Source organism: Anolis sagrei, chromosome X (assembly GCF_037176765.1).
Source record: "Anolis sagrei isolate rAnoSag1 chromosome X, rAnoSag1.mat, whole genome shotgun sequence".
Classification (NCBI taxonomy): Eukaryota; Metazoa; Chordata; class Lepidosauria; order Squamata; family Dactyloidae; genus Anolis; species Anolis sagrei.
The window spans coordinates 12899389-12913115 of record NC_090034.1 but is presented as its reverse complement, the minus strand read 5'-3'; the positions used below and the strand labels follow the sequence as shown (position 1 = coordinate 12913115).

General features: G+C 46.4%; 1 protein-coding gene across 5 annotated transcripts in view; it reads left to right on the top strand.

Annotated features, from left to right (window-relative positions):
* The window catches only part of LOC132782099 (voltage-dependent T-type calcium channel subunit alpha-1H), a 229014-nt gene extending 216002 nt beyond the window's left edge, over positions 1–13012 (top strand). For 4 of the 5 annotated variants that reach the window (XM_067473303.1, XM_067473305.1, XM_067473304.1 and 1 more), the window contains exons 31-36: positions 3609–3730; positions 6066–6365; positions 7901–8047; positions 9119–9296; positions 10515–10693; positions 11664–13012. In XM_067473303.1, the coding sequence (XP_067329404.1) occupies positions 3609–3730; positions 6066–6365; positions 7901–8047; positions 9119–9296; positions 10515–10693; positions 11664–12782 (2045 nt within the window). In that variant the 3' untranslated portion in view covers positions 12783–13012. The remainder of the gene's footprint in view (positions 1–3608; positions 3731–6065; positions 6366–7900; positions 8048–9118; positions 9297–10514; positions 10694–11663) is intronic. The other variant, XM_067473306.1, reaches the window with a different exon arrangement.
* The last annotated feature ends 715 nt before the right edge of the window (positions 13013–13727 follow it).

Below are 13727 nucleotides of genomic sequence, written 5' to 3'. Positions count from 1 at the left end.
CCTTCTTTCATTTCCTTTCTTCCGGCCGCAGTGACAGATGCCTTTGCTAATCCCCCGTCTTGGCAGGAAGGACATCTCAAGATGGGAAGAGAGCTCAGGCCTTGGAAAGGTTCCCTTTGGAAAGACTAAAGAGCCCTGAATCGGCCAGCTGGCGTGGCCTTCAAGGGATGCTGGGAACAGCAATCCAAAATGGGAACGGACGACCATTTGAGAAGCGTGCCTTTGAGGCTGAAAAGCGGGTGTCAAGAGATCATGGGACTGAGAAGGACCTAGCAATGAGACATTTCCATGGATTCATACGATTATAGACCTAGATGGGGATCCCAAAGGTCATCTAGTCCTTTTGGAAAGGCATTACCTTTTAAAGATTGTAACCTTTTGGAGAAAAATGGCATTCACATCCATTTGAAAATCATAACCTTTTGGAAAAGTATGATCTTCCAGGGAAAAGCCAAAAAACTCATTTGAGTAAAATCTGTGGCGGAATGAAAATCACGCTTAGTTCACGTCTTTACCAATCCACACACTGTCTTGCTAGAGAAAAGATATGCCACGCAGATGATCAGTAAAGAATAAGGTGTTTACTCTTTGTTAATGTTGCATCCCAGACCAAGAAACAAGACCATAAGATTAAATCCACCACACTGGACTGTAGGAAAAACAATCCTTGTTTATTGATGAAAAATTGGTTACAAAAGAAAGGTAAATGCAAAGTCAAAAAGCCACAATAGAAACACAGCAGTCAGTAGAATCTCTTAACCTGAGCAAAATTCCAAAAGCCACAATACAAGAACCAGGAACCTGTTAGCCTCTCACTAACCATGAACTTGAAAACTAGAAGCCTCTGGGATTACCGGCCATGGAACACAGGAATTCTGCCAAGGCACAGCCACAGTCCCAAATGTTGCTTGATCTAAAGAGACACCCAGCAGGAGGCCCCTTAAACCAAAGAAGATATTCTTTGAAACGCCCCCTGACTTTAAAGCCTGGGCCTGTCTCTCCTGTAAACGATTTGACCTTCGTAGAAATTGTGAAACATTTCTGTCTCTAACTATCTGTTCTCTTCGGTCCTCATTAAAAAAACCCAGGTGGAGAGATATCACGGCTAGCTTCCAAAACATTTTCCTCCAGCTGTTCAGTTTCATTTTCTTCGCCGCTGACCTCAGCATCAACAACAGATTCCACACTGTCAGGGAGAGCTTGCTCAGTTGGAAAAACTATCAGAGAATCCGGTTCACACAGATCAGGATCAGGCTGAACCCCAACAGTTAAGCAGAGCAACATTGTGTGAGTGCATTGACTCACACAATGTCCTTTGAGAGAGATTCAAATGTTCCTTGGGTATCCATGTGAAGGATCTTCTTCCAGCAGCTCAGAAGCAGAAAATATACTAACTTGTCTTAGCAAGCTTCTGCACAGAAAACCTAAACATGTAACTGTTGCCAAAACTCCCAGGCTCAGCTAGCATCCCAGGCGTAGCGCAACCAATCAGCTTCATGCTTTGCATTTTGCAGTTAACACATTTATCAACTGATTTTTACATGCTCCAACAAAAATCTTCTCTTCAGTGGTTTATATCCACTTGTATTTTTGCAAGGCAATTTGATTTTCCGTTGTTAGACTGACAACCTAGTTTAGTTTGTATGTATTTTACTTTATAGTAATTGCTTGGACTTAGCCCCATGTTAGCCACTCCGAGTCTCTTCAGGATTACGGTGTGGGATACAAATAAACAAGATTACTCTGCTGGCTGTTGTATTGGATCACACGTCGGACACTTCCCAAGTGACTAGGACTGAGTGATGTATCAGCGAATAATGTGTGCAGATCCCAGTAGGTGGCCTTCTGCAGCTGGCAGATGGTAATTTTGTCAGCGCCGATTGTGTTTAAGTGCAGGCCAAGGTCTTTAGGCACTACACCCAGTGTGCCGATCACCACTGGGACCACCTTTACTGGTTTGTGCCAGAGTCTTTGCAGTTCGATCTTTAAATCCTCATATTGTGTCAGCTTTTCCAGTTGTTTCTCTGCAATCCTGCTGTCACCTGGGATTGCGACATCGACGATCCATACTTTGTTTTTTAACAGAATTGTGAGATCAGGAGTATTATGCTCCAAAACTCTGTCTGTCTGAATCCGGAAGGCCCAGAGGAGTTTGGCATGTTCGTTGTTATTATTATTATTATTATTATTATTATTATTATTATTATTATTTGGAACACAGCAAGATGAGTCCACAGCAAACAAGATCACTCTGCTGGCTGTTGTATTGGATCACACATAAGACACTTCCCAAGCGTCTAGGACTGTGTGGTGTATCGGTGAATAATGCGTGCAGATCCCAGTAAGGTGGCCTTTTGCAGCTGGCAGATAGTAATTTTGTCAGCGCCAATTGTGTTTAAGTGCAGGCCAAGGTCTTTAGGCACTGCACCCAGTGTGCCGATCACCACTGGGACCACCTTTACTGGCTTGTGCTAGAGTCTTTGCAGTTCGATCAATAATAATCATGAATTGTTGTTGTTGTTGTTGTCATCTCTGATCTGTTAGGAACAGAGATTATGTCAATGCACAAAATATAGCAGTTCTTCAAAAGTGTTCTTTTCAATGCCCAAAAACATCTACTCTCCCATAAAACATCTTGTTTCTATATCATGCTATCAAGAGACAAAAATACAGTAGACTTCATTAAAAGTAACCTGCCTGGTTTACTCACAATCTTCATGTAATCAGCATACAGGTACATAACTTGTCAATCCAGTTACAGATAGGATTTGAAGTACAGTAGAGTCTTGCTTAGCCGACATAAACGGGTCAGCAGAACGTCAGATAAATGAAAATGTCAGATAATACGGAGTCTCCTGCTGTTACCCGTCTAACACGGCACTTGTTGTTCATTCGTTCAGTCGTCTCCGACTCTTCGTGACCTCATGGACCAGTCCACGCCAGAGCTCCCGTCACCACCCCCAGCTCCTTCAAGGTCAGTCCAGTCACAAGGATGCCATCCATCCATCTTGCCCTTGGTCGGCCCCTCTTCCTTTTACCTTCCACCTTCCCCAGCATAATTGTCTTCTCCAGGCTTTGCTGTCTCCTCATGATGTGGCCAAAGGACTTCAACTTTGTCTCTAGTATCTTTCCCTCCAGTGAGCAGTCAGGCTTTATTTCCTGGAGGATGGACTGGTTGGATCTTCTCGCAGTCCAAGGCACTCTCAGAACTTTCCTCCAACACCACAGCTCAAAAGCATCTCCCTTCCTTCGCTCAGCCTTCCCTAAGGTCCAGCTCTCACATCCGTAGGTGACTACAGGGAAGACCATGGCTTTGACTAGGCAATGGATCTTTGCTGCCAGTCTGATGTCTCTACTCTTTACTATTTTATCGAGACTGGACATTGCTCTCCTCCCAAGAAAGAAGCGTCTTCTTGTAAGAATACTAAAAAGTGAGTCTCAAAGGGTTAAGACAGGTTTCCCTCTCTTCCTGTTCTCTCAGTCCCATTCTTCACTAGGAGTTGTTTGCAAGTCGGATGTTTGTAAGTTGGGAATGTCAGTTTTGAATTGAGGCTTGATCTCATTTCAATTTCCATTCCCCGCCCCCTTTTTTTCTCACAAATCCCCAGACTGCAGTGAGGACAACCCTTGCGAAGGCCTCAGCCGCCACGCCACGTTCAACAATTTTGGGATGGCTTTCCTGACCCTCTTCCGGGTCTCGACCGGAGACAACTGGAACGGCATCATGAAGGTGAGGGAACGTTTCCCCAAATACAGTATTGGAAATTCCGTAACCTCTTGGAAATAAGTGCACCATAACTGTATTGAAAAGGTAAACATGATGTCACATCCATTTGGCAAGTGTGAATCTCCACGAACATGTCAAGAAAAGCATGACCCTGTTAGAAGTCAACCCTTTGAACACCTGTGTGATGCATAAGCATTCATGTAATGGCACACAGGTAACTCAGCTGTTAAACTGAAGAACCGTGTCTTTAAACTGCCAAGGAGAAAGACATGCCACTACAAAAATAGATTGGGTTAGCAGATGGTTGTTTCTTTGAAGATAGAATTTGCAGATGTAATTGTAACTGCAAATGCCAAAAAGATAGATAGATAGATAGATAGATAGATAGATAGATAGGATCATAGAATCATAGAATCATAGAATCATAGAATCATAGAATCATAGAATCATAGAATCATTGAGTTGGAAGAGACCTCATGGGCCATCCAGTCCAACCCCATTCTGCCAAGAAGCAGGAATGTTGCATTCAAATCACCCCTGACAGATGGCCATCCAGCCCCTGTTTAAAAGCTTCCAAAGAAGGAGCCTCCACCACACTCTGGGGCAGAGAGTTCCACTGCTGAACGGCTCTCACAGTCAGGAAGTTCTTCCTCGTGTTCAGATGGAATCTCCTCTCTTGTAGTTTGAAGCCATTGTTAAGATAGATAGATAGAAAGATAGATAGATAGATAGATAGATAGATAGATAGATAGATAGATAGATAGGGTTGCATTGAGGGAACTCTCCATAGTCCTGAATCTATGTAACGATCCCAAAGGGGTTGGAGCAGGCATGGGAAAAACTTGGGCCCTCCAGGTGTTTTGGACTTCAACTCCCACAATTCCTAACAGCCTCAGGCCCCTGGGAGTTGAAGTTGAAAACACCCAGAGGGTCGACATTTGCCTTTGCCAGCTCTAGACGAAGGCTTTCCAAACTTTGTGTCAGGAGGAGGAGGAGGAAGAGGCCCTCAAAGAGCATCCTGTCCCACCCCCTTCAGCCAGGCAGGAAGACACAGTCAAAGCCCTCCCAACAGACAGTCACACAACCTCAGTTCAAACACCTCCAGAGAAGGAGACTCCACTGGAAGAGACCCCCAAAGGACATCTAGTCTCACCCCTTAAGCCAGGCAGGAAGACACAGTTAAAGCCCTCCCAACAGACAGTCACACAACCTCAGTTCAAACACCTCCAGAGAAGGAGACTCCACAGGAAAAGACCCCCAAAGGACATCTAGTTTCACCCCTTCAGCCAGGTAGGAAGACACAGTCAAAGCCCTCCCAACAGACAGTCACACAACCTCAGTTCAAACACCTCCAGAGAAGGAGACTCCACTGGAAGAGACCCCCAAAAGACATCTAGTCTCACTCCTTCAGTCAGGTAGGAAGACACAGTTAAAGCCCTCCCAACAGACAGTCACCCAACCTCAGTTCAAACACCTCCAGAGAAGGAGACTCCACTGGAAGAGACCCCCAAAGGACATCTAATCTCATCCCTTCAGCCAGGCAGGAAGACACAGTCGAAGCCCTCCCAACAGACAAGTGAGACAGCCTTAATTCAAACACCTCCAGAGAAGGAGACTCCACTGGAAGAGACCCCCAAAGGACATCTAGTCTCACCCCTTCAGCCAGGCAGGAAGACACAGTCGAAGCCCTGCCAACAGACAAGTCAGACAGCCTTAGTTCAAACACCTCCAGAGAGAAAGACTCCACTGGAAAAGACCCCCAAAGGACATCTAGTCTCATCCCTTCAGCCAGGCATGAAGACACAGTCAAAGCCCTCCCGACAGATAGTCATCCAACCTCTGTTCAAACACCTCCAGAGAAGGATACTCCACTGGAAGAGACCCCCAAGTTTGCCCATGCCTGTGTTAGACCTACAAGACCATTTAGGAAGCTCTCCATAGCATTGAATCTATGTTGTAAAGGTCCTAATATAGTCATCCAAGGTGCTGATTCTACAAGCATTATTTAGGGAGCTCACAAGGTGTTTTTAATTGTTATTATATTTAATCCTTCATTGTTATTTTTTGTAATATTTATTTCAAAACGTATGAAAGATAATACAATGGTCTTTTCCCATCATCTATAGTGCTATCACCCATATCCTATTTAACCAATTGATTGATTCTCGAGCATTTTCCCAGGTTCTGAAGTCCACTTTAGTTCCAATGGGTCCATTTGGGGCCCATATCAGATAGTGTTGACCACTAAATAATGACCTAGGAAACAGGAGAACGAAGTAGAGGAGATGTCCGAGAAGGTCCGCCCTGACGCTTTCCTTCCCCTTGATTTTCGTGGCAGGACACGCTCCGCGAATGCCACCGGGACGATAAGCATTGCCTCAGCTACCTGCCCTTCATCTCCCCGGTCTACTTTGTCACCTTCGTCCTGATCGCCCAGTTTGTGCTGGTCAATGTGGTGGTGGCCGTCCTGATGAAGCACCTGGAGGAGAGCAACAAGGAGGCCAAGGAGGATGCCGAGATGGACGCTGAGATCGAGCTGGAGATGTCCCGGGGGGCCGTTACCCCCATCCGAGGCCCCGAAAGCGGACCAGCCACACCCAGGATTGGCTCCCCATTCCTGGCAAAACACCCGGCCCTGGTAAAAGCATATGGCTGGCCTTTCCGGAGGCCATGGAGAGGGAGGGCACTTGGGGTGGAGGGAAAGGAGATCCACCAGTGGTCTCTTCCAACTCTACGGGTTTAACTGTATAATCCTTGTTGAGACAGTGTGGAGAAAATGATCCACTGCTGCATTGTGGTGGATTCAATCCAATCAGTGAGTAGATTGAAGTAGAACTGTTTGAGAAACTGCTGGTTGAGAAACGGACCCAAATGTCATTGATCCACTGGGTGCAAGAAGTCAAGCTCAAGAAAAGTGCATTTGAGCACAGGTTCTCTTTGAAGCCTTTGCCAGTGGTGGTTGGCATTGATTCAATGGGTGCAAAACTTTAGAGAAGCACATATGAGCACAAGTTCCTTCTTTCCTTCCGTCTTTGCTTCCTCACTCCCTCCCTTGCTTTCTTTGAAGCCTTTGTCAGTGGTGATTGCCATTGATTCAGTGGATGTATGTCTTTGATTCAAAGGGTGCAAGACTTCAGAGAAGCACATTTGACCACAGGTTCTCCCCTTCCTTCCTTCCTTCCTTCCTTCCTTCCTTCCTTCCTTCCTTCCTTCCTCCCTCCCTCCCTTCCTCTCTCTCTTTCCTTCCTTCCTTTCTTTCTTTCTTTCTTTCTTTCTTTCTTTCTTTCTTTCAAGCCTTTGTCAATGGTGATTGCCATTGATTCATTGTGTGTAAGTTATTGATTCATTGGGTGCAAGATTCATTTGAGCACAGGATCTCTCCTTTCTTCTTTCCTTTCTCTCTTCCTTCCTTCCTTCCTTCCTCCCTTCCTCTCTCTCTTTCCTTTCTTTCTTTCTTTCTTTCTTTCAAGCCTTTGTCAATGGTGATTGCCATTGATTCATTGTGTGTAAATTATTGATTCATTGGGTGCAAGATTCATTTGAGCACAGGTTCTCTCCTTTCTTCTTTCCTTTCTCTCTTCCTTCCTACCTTCCTTCCTTCCTCACTTCCTTCTTTCCTTTCTTCCTTCCTCTCTTGCTTTCTTTGAAACTTTTGTCAATACTGGTTGCCATTGATTCAATAGATGCAATGTCATTGATCAATGGGTGAAGACTTCTGGAAAATGCAAACTTCAGAGAACCACATTTGAGCAGGAGTTCTCTCCTTCTTCCCCCCCCCCCCTTCCCTTCCTTCCTTCCTTCCTTCCTTCCTTACTTACTTACTTCCTTTGAAGCCTTTGTCAATGGCGGTTAAGGATTTCAAGCTCCCTTATGTGTGTCCTCACCAGTCTTCAGTCTGTCTCTCTTACCATTACGACACACCACTTGCTTTGTGGCCAACCTGACCTTGCTGCCACCCATGATCCCCAAAGTGAGTCAGTTCCCAGGAAATTGTACTATATACGGTAACTCCCACAATCCTCTTGACTTAAGGAGTTCTGGCCAGTGTAGTCCAAGCTCTATAAGAACATGGTTGGATGTGCCTTGATTCTACTCCCAACTGTACACACACACACACACACATATACAATGTATTCTGATGCCTTGTTGTCTCACGATTTCTCGTCCCCGAAGGCATCTCTCCGCTTTGAGAGCATCTCTCTAGCCATCCCTGACCTAGACCTGCTGGAGGGCAGGGAGGACTCCTTTGCCTCCTTCCGCTCTTCTCCTCGCCGCCATCTCCTGATACCTTCCCACAATGCCCTGGGAGGAGAGGCCGAGGTGACTGTATGGAAATCCCCGCTCTTTCTCCCATCATGCTTTGGTGCTGTGGTCGTGCCGTTGTCCTGGTGTCGCCGTCGTGGTCCATGTCTTGCTGTAGCTTGTGGCCTCTCGTCTTTCTTGACTATTCCTTTGGCTTTCCTTCCATGGTGGCTGCAGTTACAGAGTTTATGGATCAATTGTTGTGGAGTGCCCACATTAACTACATACACTCTACATGGTGTAATGTAAGGGCTTTACATTCTCTAGATGGGCTAGAGATTTGTGTCATGAATACTTTTTGAACCTTGAAACATTCTTCAATCCATTTTCAGTGGGACAGAGTTTCAGGCACTTTGAGAGAAAGAAGTAGACACACAAGCTCTAGTACTGGGTTTTATAACAGCTATAATGGTTACACAGACCACATATACTGAGCATTCACTCACATACATTCACATTCATACTCACCATCCCATCTCCCTCAAGAGAAGAGAGGCAGCTGGACAGAATGTTGCCTCCCTCACAGATCTGCCACACAATTGAAAAGGCAAAGGGTCTCCTTATATCACAATTTTTGGTTATCCATTACTTGGTTGTTTAGATAATCACCGTCATTCAGCTCAGACTTGCTGGTGCCTCATTGATCCTGGAATAGATAGATTGTTTATCTTTCTTCTTAAAGTAACATTGTGTCTGACTATGTAAACAGGTGTGGTTGACACCAAAAATTTTCTGATCGGTTTCTGGATTTCTCATTAGAACTTTTCATGCCAAAGTTATTGAATTCTTCACCTCCTCCATAATGTCATTTTCAGGTTCCATTTTATTTACTTTTTGGATGATGTCTTCATTCTTGCTAGACCTTAATAGGTCCTAGCCAGACCCCAATCAGACAATTTCATTCAATCCATTCATCACATTTGTATGCTTGACTTGGTGAACTGAAGTTCTAATCAAACCATGTTATCACCTTATAAATGCCAAGCCGGTCATGGAAACTAACCTACCAACAGAGAAACCATACTGAAGGTGGCCAGAACATCCTCCACTTGCCCTCAACCCAACCCTGCCTCTGTCTCTCTCCTGCAGGACATTGCCCCCGGTCTCGGAGAGCCCCAGAACCTTCTCACCGTCCGCAAGATCTCAGTGGCCAGGATGCACTCCTTGCCCAACGACAGCTACATGTTCCGCCCAGTGATGCCTGCCAAAGCCCCCTTCCCGCTCCATGAAGCCGAGCTGGAGGCCTTCTCCTACAAGTCACCACGAGGTAAAACATAGCTTTGTAGGAGACAAAGTCCTAAAGCCTCCTGGTTGGTCTCAACCAGGGCAAATACATTGTCCTGGAGCTTGTTTCTATTACCAATTAGAATAAACTCATTGAATCCATGCATCCATCATTGAATTGTTGGGATTGTCCATAGAATTCAGACCATTGGGTCACTTGTTCAAATGGAGGGTGAATGTATAGCTTTGTTGTCGTTCACTGCCATCAAGTTGACCTCGACTTACGAAGACATCACAAATGAGAAACCTCCAAGTCCCCTTGTCCTCAAATTAAGTCTTCATTCTAATGCTTAGCCTAATCACTGATAAATCCCATTAATGTAATGCAAGGTGTTGGTGGTAAGATGGCTGGAACCCAAAATGAGAAACACATCCAAATACGGACCATTAAATCAACGAAACGTGGATATGTTTCTCATTATGGGTCCCATCCGACCTCCCACCAACACCTTGTATTGGGTTCCTCCAAGAGCTCCATCATTGCTTGATGCTTCCAATAGCAATAATGTCCCTTCAAATCATAGAAAGGGAAGAAACCACATGGGCCATCCAGTCCAACTCCTTGCCAGGCAGGAAAAGCACCATCAAAGTACCATCAAAGTGGAAAGAACTCCACCAGACTCCAAGAGAAAGAGTTCCACTGTTGAACAACTCCTAAGAAGTTCTTCCTCATGTTCAGGTGGAACCTCATTTTCTATCAGTTGACCCAGTGGCTCCATTGAGGTCTAGTTTCCAGGGCAGCGGAAAACAAGCCTGTTCTTCCTTTATTATGACAGCCTTTCAGATATTTAAACATGGCTCTCATGGCTTCTTTGAACCTTCTCTTCAGGAGGCTAAACAGACCCAGCTCTTTAAGTCAGTCCTCACTGGGATTATGCATGGCCTCCAGACCTTTGATAATTTTAGTTGCCCTCTGGACACCTTCCATTTTCAATATCTCCCATGAATTGTGGTGCCCAGAATTGGACACAGGGTTATTCCAGGTGAGGTCTGACCAGAGCAAATAGAGGGGCCCCATGACTTCCCTTGATCAAGACACTATACTTCTTTTGAAGCAGCCCAAAATCTCATTGGCTTTTTGAGCTGCAGCATCGCACACTTGGCTCATGTTCACCTCATGGTTCACCTCCAAGGTCTCTTTCCCATGTAACTCTGTTGTCAAGCCAGGCCTCCCCCATCATGTATCTTCTCCTTCTTCCAGGCTCCATCACTTCGATTCACTCCCAACCAGTGGGGACCTGCTCCTCATCGTTGAGGGTCCCCCGGGACACTTTCCACCCAATGACTCCACCTCCGCACCATGAAGGGGTCCCCTGGAAGCTTCGCCCTCCGCAGCCACCACCATTATCTCCCAGCGTCCACAGGCTCCTATGCAGACAGGTGTGACTCCTTGACATTTAACAGTTCTCCTGCAACGAGTAGAAGTCGGCTGTGCTTCCCCAGCACCCAACCTAAGGAACATCCCCTTGTCATCTTCTCTAAAGATGTCAATAGACAGATGAGTTAGCTGTTCTTTTTGACCCTAAGACCAACCTTTCATGGGGTTGTCTTCGCAAGACACAACATTTGCTGTTGGGCACCCTGGTGGTGCAGCAGATTAAACCACTGAGCTGCTGAACTTGCTGATCAAAAGGTTGGCGGTTCAAATCCAGGTAGTGGAGTGAGTTTTAGGATAGTGATTAGTGCCTATTTGTCTGTGTATTTTGGGCTTTTTAAACTTTTATTGTTGATATGGTCAGTGGACTAATCGATAAACAGATTGATTGATTGATCTATCTGTCTCAGTGGTTTCAACCATTTTTTGACCAGGGACCACTTTGACCAGGGGCCAGTCTCCAACATTAGTACCAAAAGGGTTAGAAATCAAGTTTTTGGTCAACTTTAGATTTGGTTAAGTTATTTGCCTATTCAGAAAACTGCATTGGATAGACCACATCAGCTCTAGTTTCTGATACAAAACATATGCCATCCAGTAGTCTCCATCTGCTGGCCCTCAGAAAACCGTATTTAATAAGCCATGGCACTATAAGAGAGTTCCATGAGACCAGTCACTCTTGCTGCAACAGTGTAGTAACAGTGAGGCCGTGGGCCATATTTTAGATCTTGCAGACCACTGGTGGTCCACAGACCACAGGTCGGGAACCACTGGTCTATCTACTCCATGGAGACTGTAGGTTAGCTAAAAGTACTGTGTAGAATGCACAACTGTGATGCAAATTATAGGATGCACAACTACAGGGAATAATATAGAATGTAAAACCATAGTGAAGATTCCAGCCCTTTTCTATCCTCTAGTAATCCATTTTAAGGACATGACACTTCTTTATTGGCTTCTCCCTTTGCCTTGCAGGAGGCGATCCAGAGGGATTCCTTGGAGAGCCAGGGGACGGATTCAAAGGAGAGCACACAAATGGATCCTGGTGAACCCCGCCGGCTGAAAAAGCCATCCCAAAGCTCATTGGGGCCCCCTCTGCTCCATCCGTCACCCTCGTTGTCCCTTCCGGGGAGCCCTCCTTTCCCGCACACTTCCCCGCGTCGGTCGGCGAGCCTCCGCACCCGCAAACACGCCTTCGGTCAGCACAACCTCCCCAGTGATGACGGGCGCAACCCCAATGGCTCCCTCTTTGAGTCCTCGGACCTGGCCGACGAAGAGGTCAGCCACATCAACAGCTCGGCGGAGGGGTGGCGGGACAGAGTGGACGGCGGGGACCGATCCGAGTCCCCGCCTCCATCCCCTGCCCTCATTAAGAATGGTAGCACGCCCAGCTTGACCACAGCTGGAGGAGCCAAAGAGAAAGACCTGAAGAAGTTCTACAGCGTGGACACCCGGGGCTTCTTGGCCAAGCCGACGTGGAGCGATGATCACCACCGGCGCCACTCCATCGAGATCTGCCCCTCCATTGCCGACGGGGACCGCAGCTTCTCGGAGCTGTCATCGTCAGAGGAGCGGAAACCCGTCCACTCCGAATCAGAATACATCCACGGGGCGCGCCGCAAGAAGAAGATGAGCCCCCCTTGCATTTCGATAGAGCCTCCCATGGAGGAAGAGAAGAACACTTCGGCCCGCACCAAAGCTTCCGAGAACAGCCTCTTGAGGAGGAGGACCCCCTCATGTGAGTCCACCGCGTACAGGGACCCTTTGGAGGCCTGCGAGAGCCAAACAGGGGACCCGAATGTCAAGGCCGAGCGCCGTGGGGGGCAAGCATGCCGCGGGGAGCTTTTGGCGGTCCCCAACTTCTCCTTCGAGGTGTCTGATGGCCCTGTTTCAAGCGGCCTTTCCGAAGGAGGCTCGGCGGAGGGCCCCTCGTCAGATTCGTCTCCCGACGACGGCATCTCACTCGAACTGCAGAAAGCGGACCACTTAAAGATAGAAGTGGGACCGCGGGGGTCAGGCCATGAGGGCCGGAGCCCCCTCCGGAGACATGGACTCGTCGTGGCGACAGACGGAGAAGTGGACGAACCGGTATAGCTCCTGGCGTTGAGTCAGGGGTGACGTTTCAAAGGGCTTTTCTTGCCACCGCAAGTGGCTTTGAAGTGGGAGGAAAAGGTTGGAGAATGTCACAACTCCGTGATGGGACGTTTCGTTCCCCCTCCAAAAAAAAAAACCACAAATATTACTTGCCTCTCTTTTTCTCTCTCTAACTTTTCAGCGCTGTGAAGGTTTTGTTGTGGATGTTTTCCAATAAAATCAAAGAGCAAGCTGGCTTTTTATATAAAAACAAACAAAAACAAAGCAAGGTTCAGGGTCAAGAAAGGCGGCTTTGCGCTCCCCTTTCTGAGCATCAAAACACACGCAGAGTAACTTTTCCGATTTTTCCTTCTCTCTTACTCTCCCTTCCCCGGCGTGGCCTCGATCACATTGATTTGGGTTTTGAGCCTTTATCTTATTTTTTAAAGATAATAGAATAATAATAGAATTTGCAAAAAAAAAAAAAAGAAGACTTTTTCGAACTTTTCGAAACGGCACCTTTTGGTTAGGATTTATTGCACGGAAGGTTGTTTTTGCAAGAAAGTGCCCCCGGGAGATGCGAGTTGTATATTGTCTGTATATCAGCAGTTCATTATCAATAGAAAATAATGTATTCGATTTTTTTCTATAAAGGGTAAAACTGAAAAAAAAAAGGAAGGCAGACACGCAGGCACAATGGTCCCGCACACGCAACATACATCCCCATTCACACCAATACTTTCCCTCCATTATCATGCACTTGTTTTATAGAGAACAGTAGACCCGATCCAAATCCAGTTATTTGCATTATCCCTTCGAAGCCCATGGAAAAACTCAGGTTGCAACCGACTTCATCCTATGACTTCCGAAAGAACAGACAGGCCACTGGAGTGGAAACCCTCTTGCAGTACTGGGTTGTTATAGATTTTTCGGGCCATATGGCCATGTTCTAGAAGCATTCTCTCC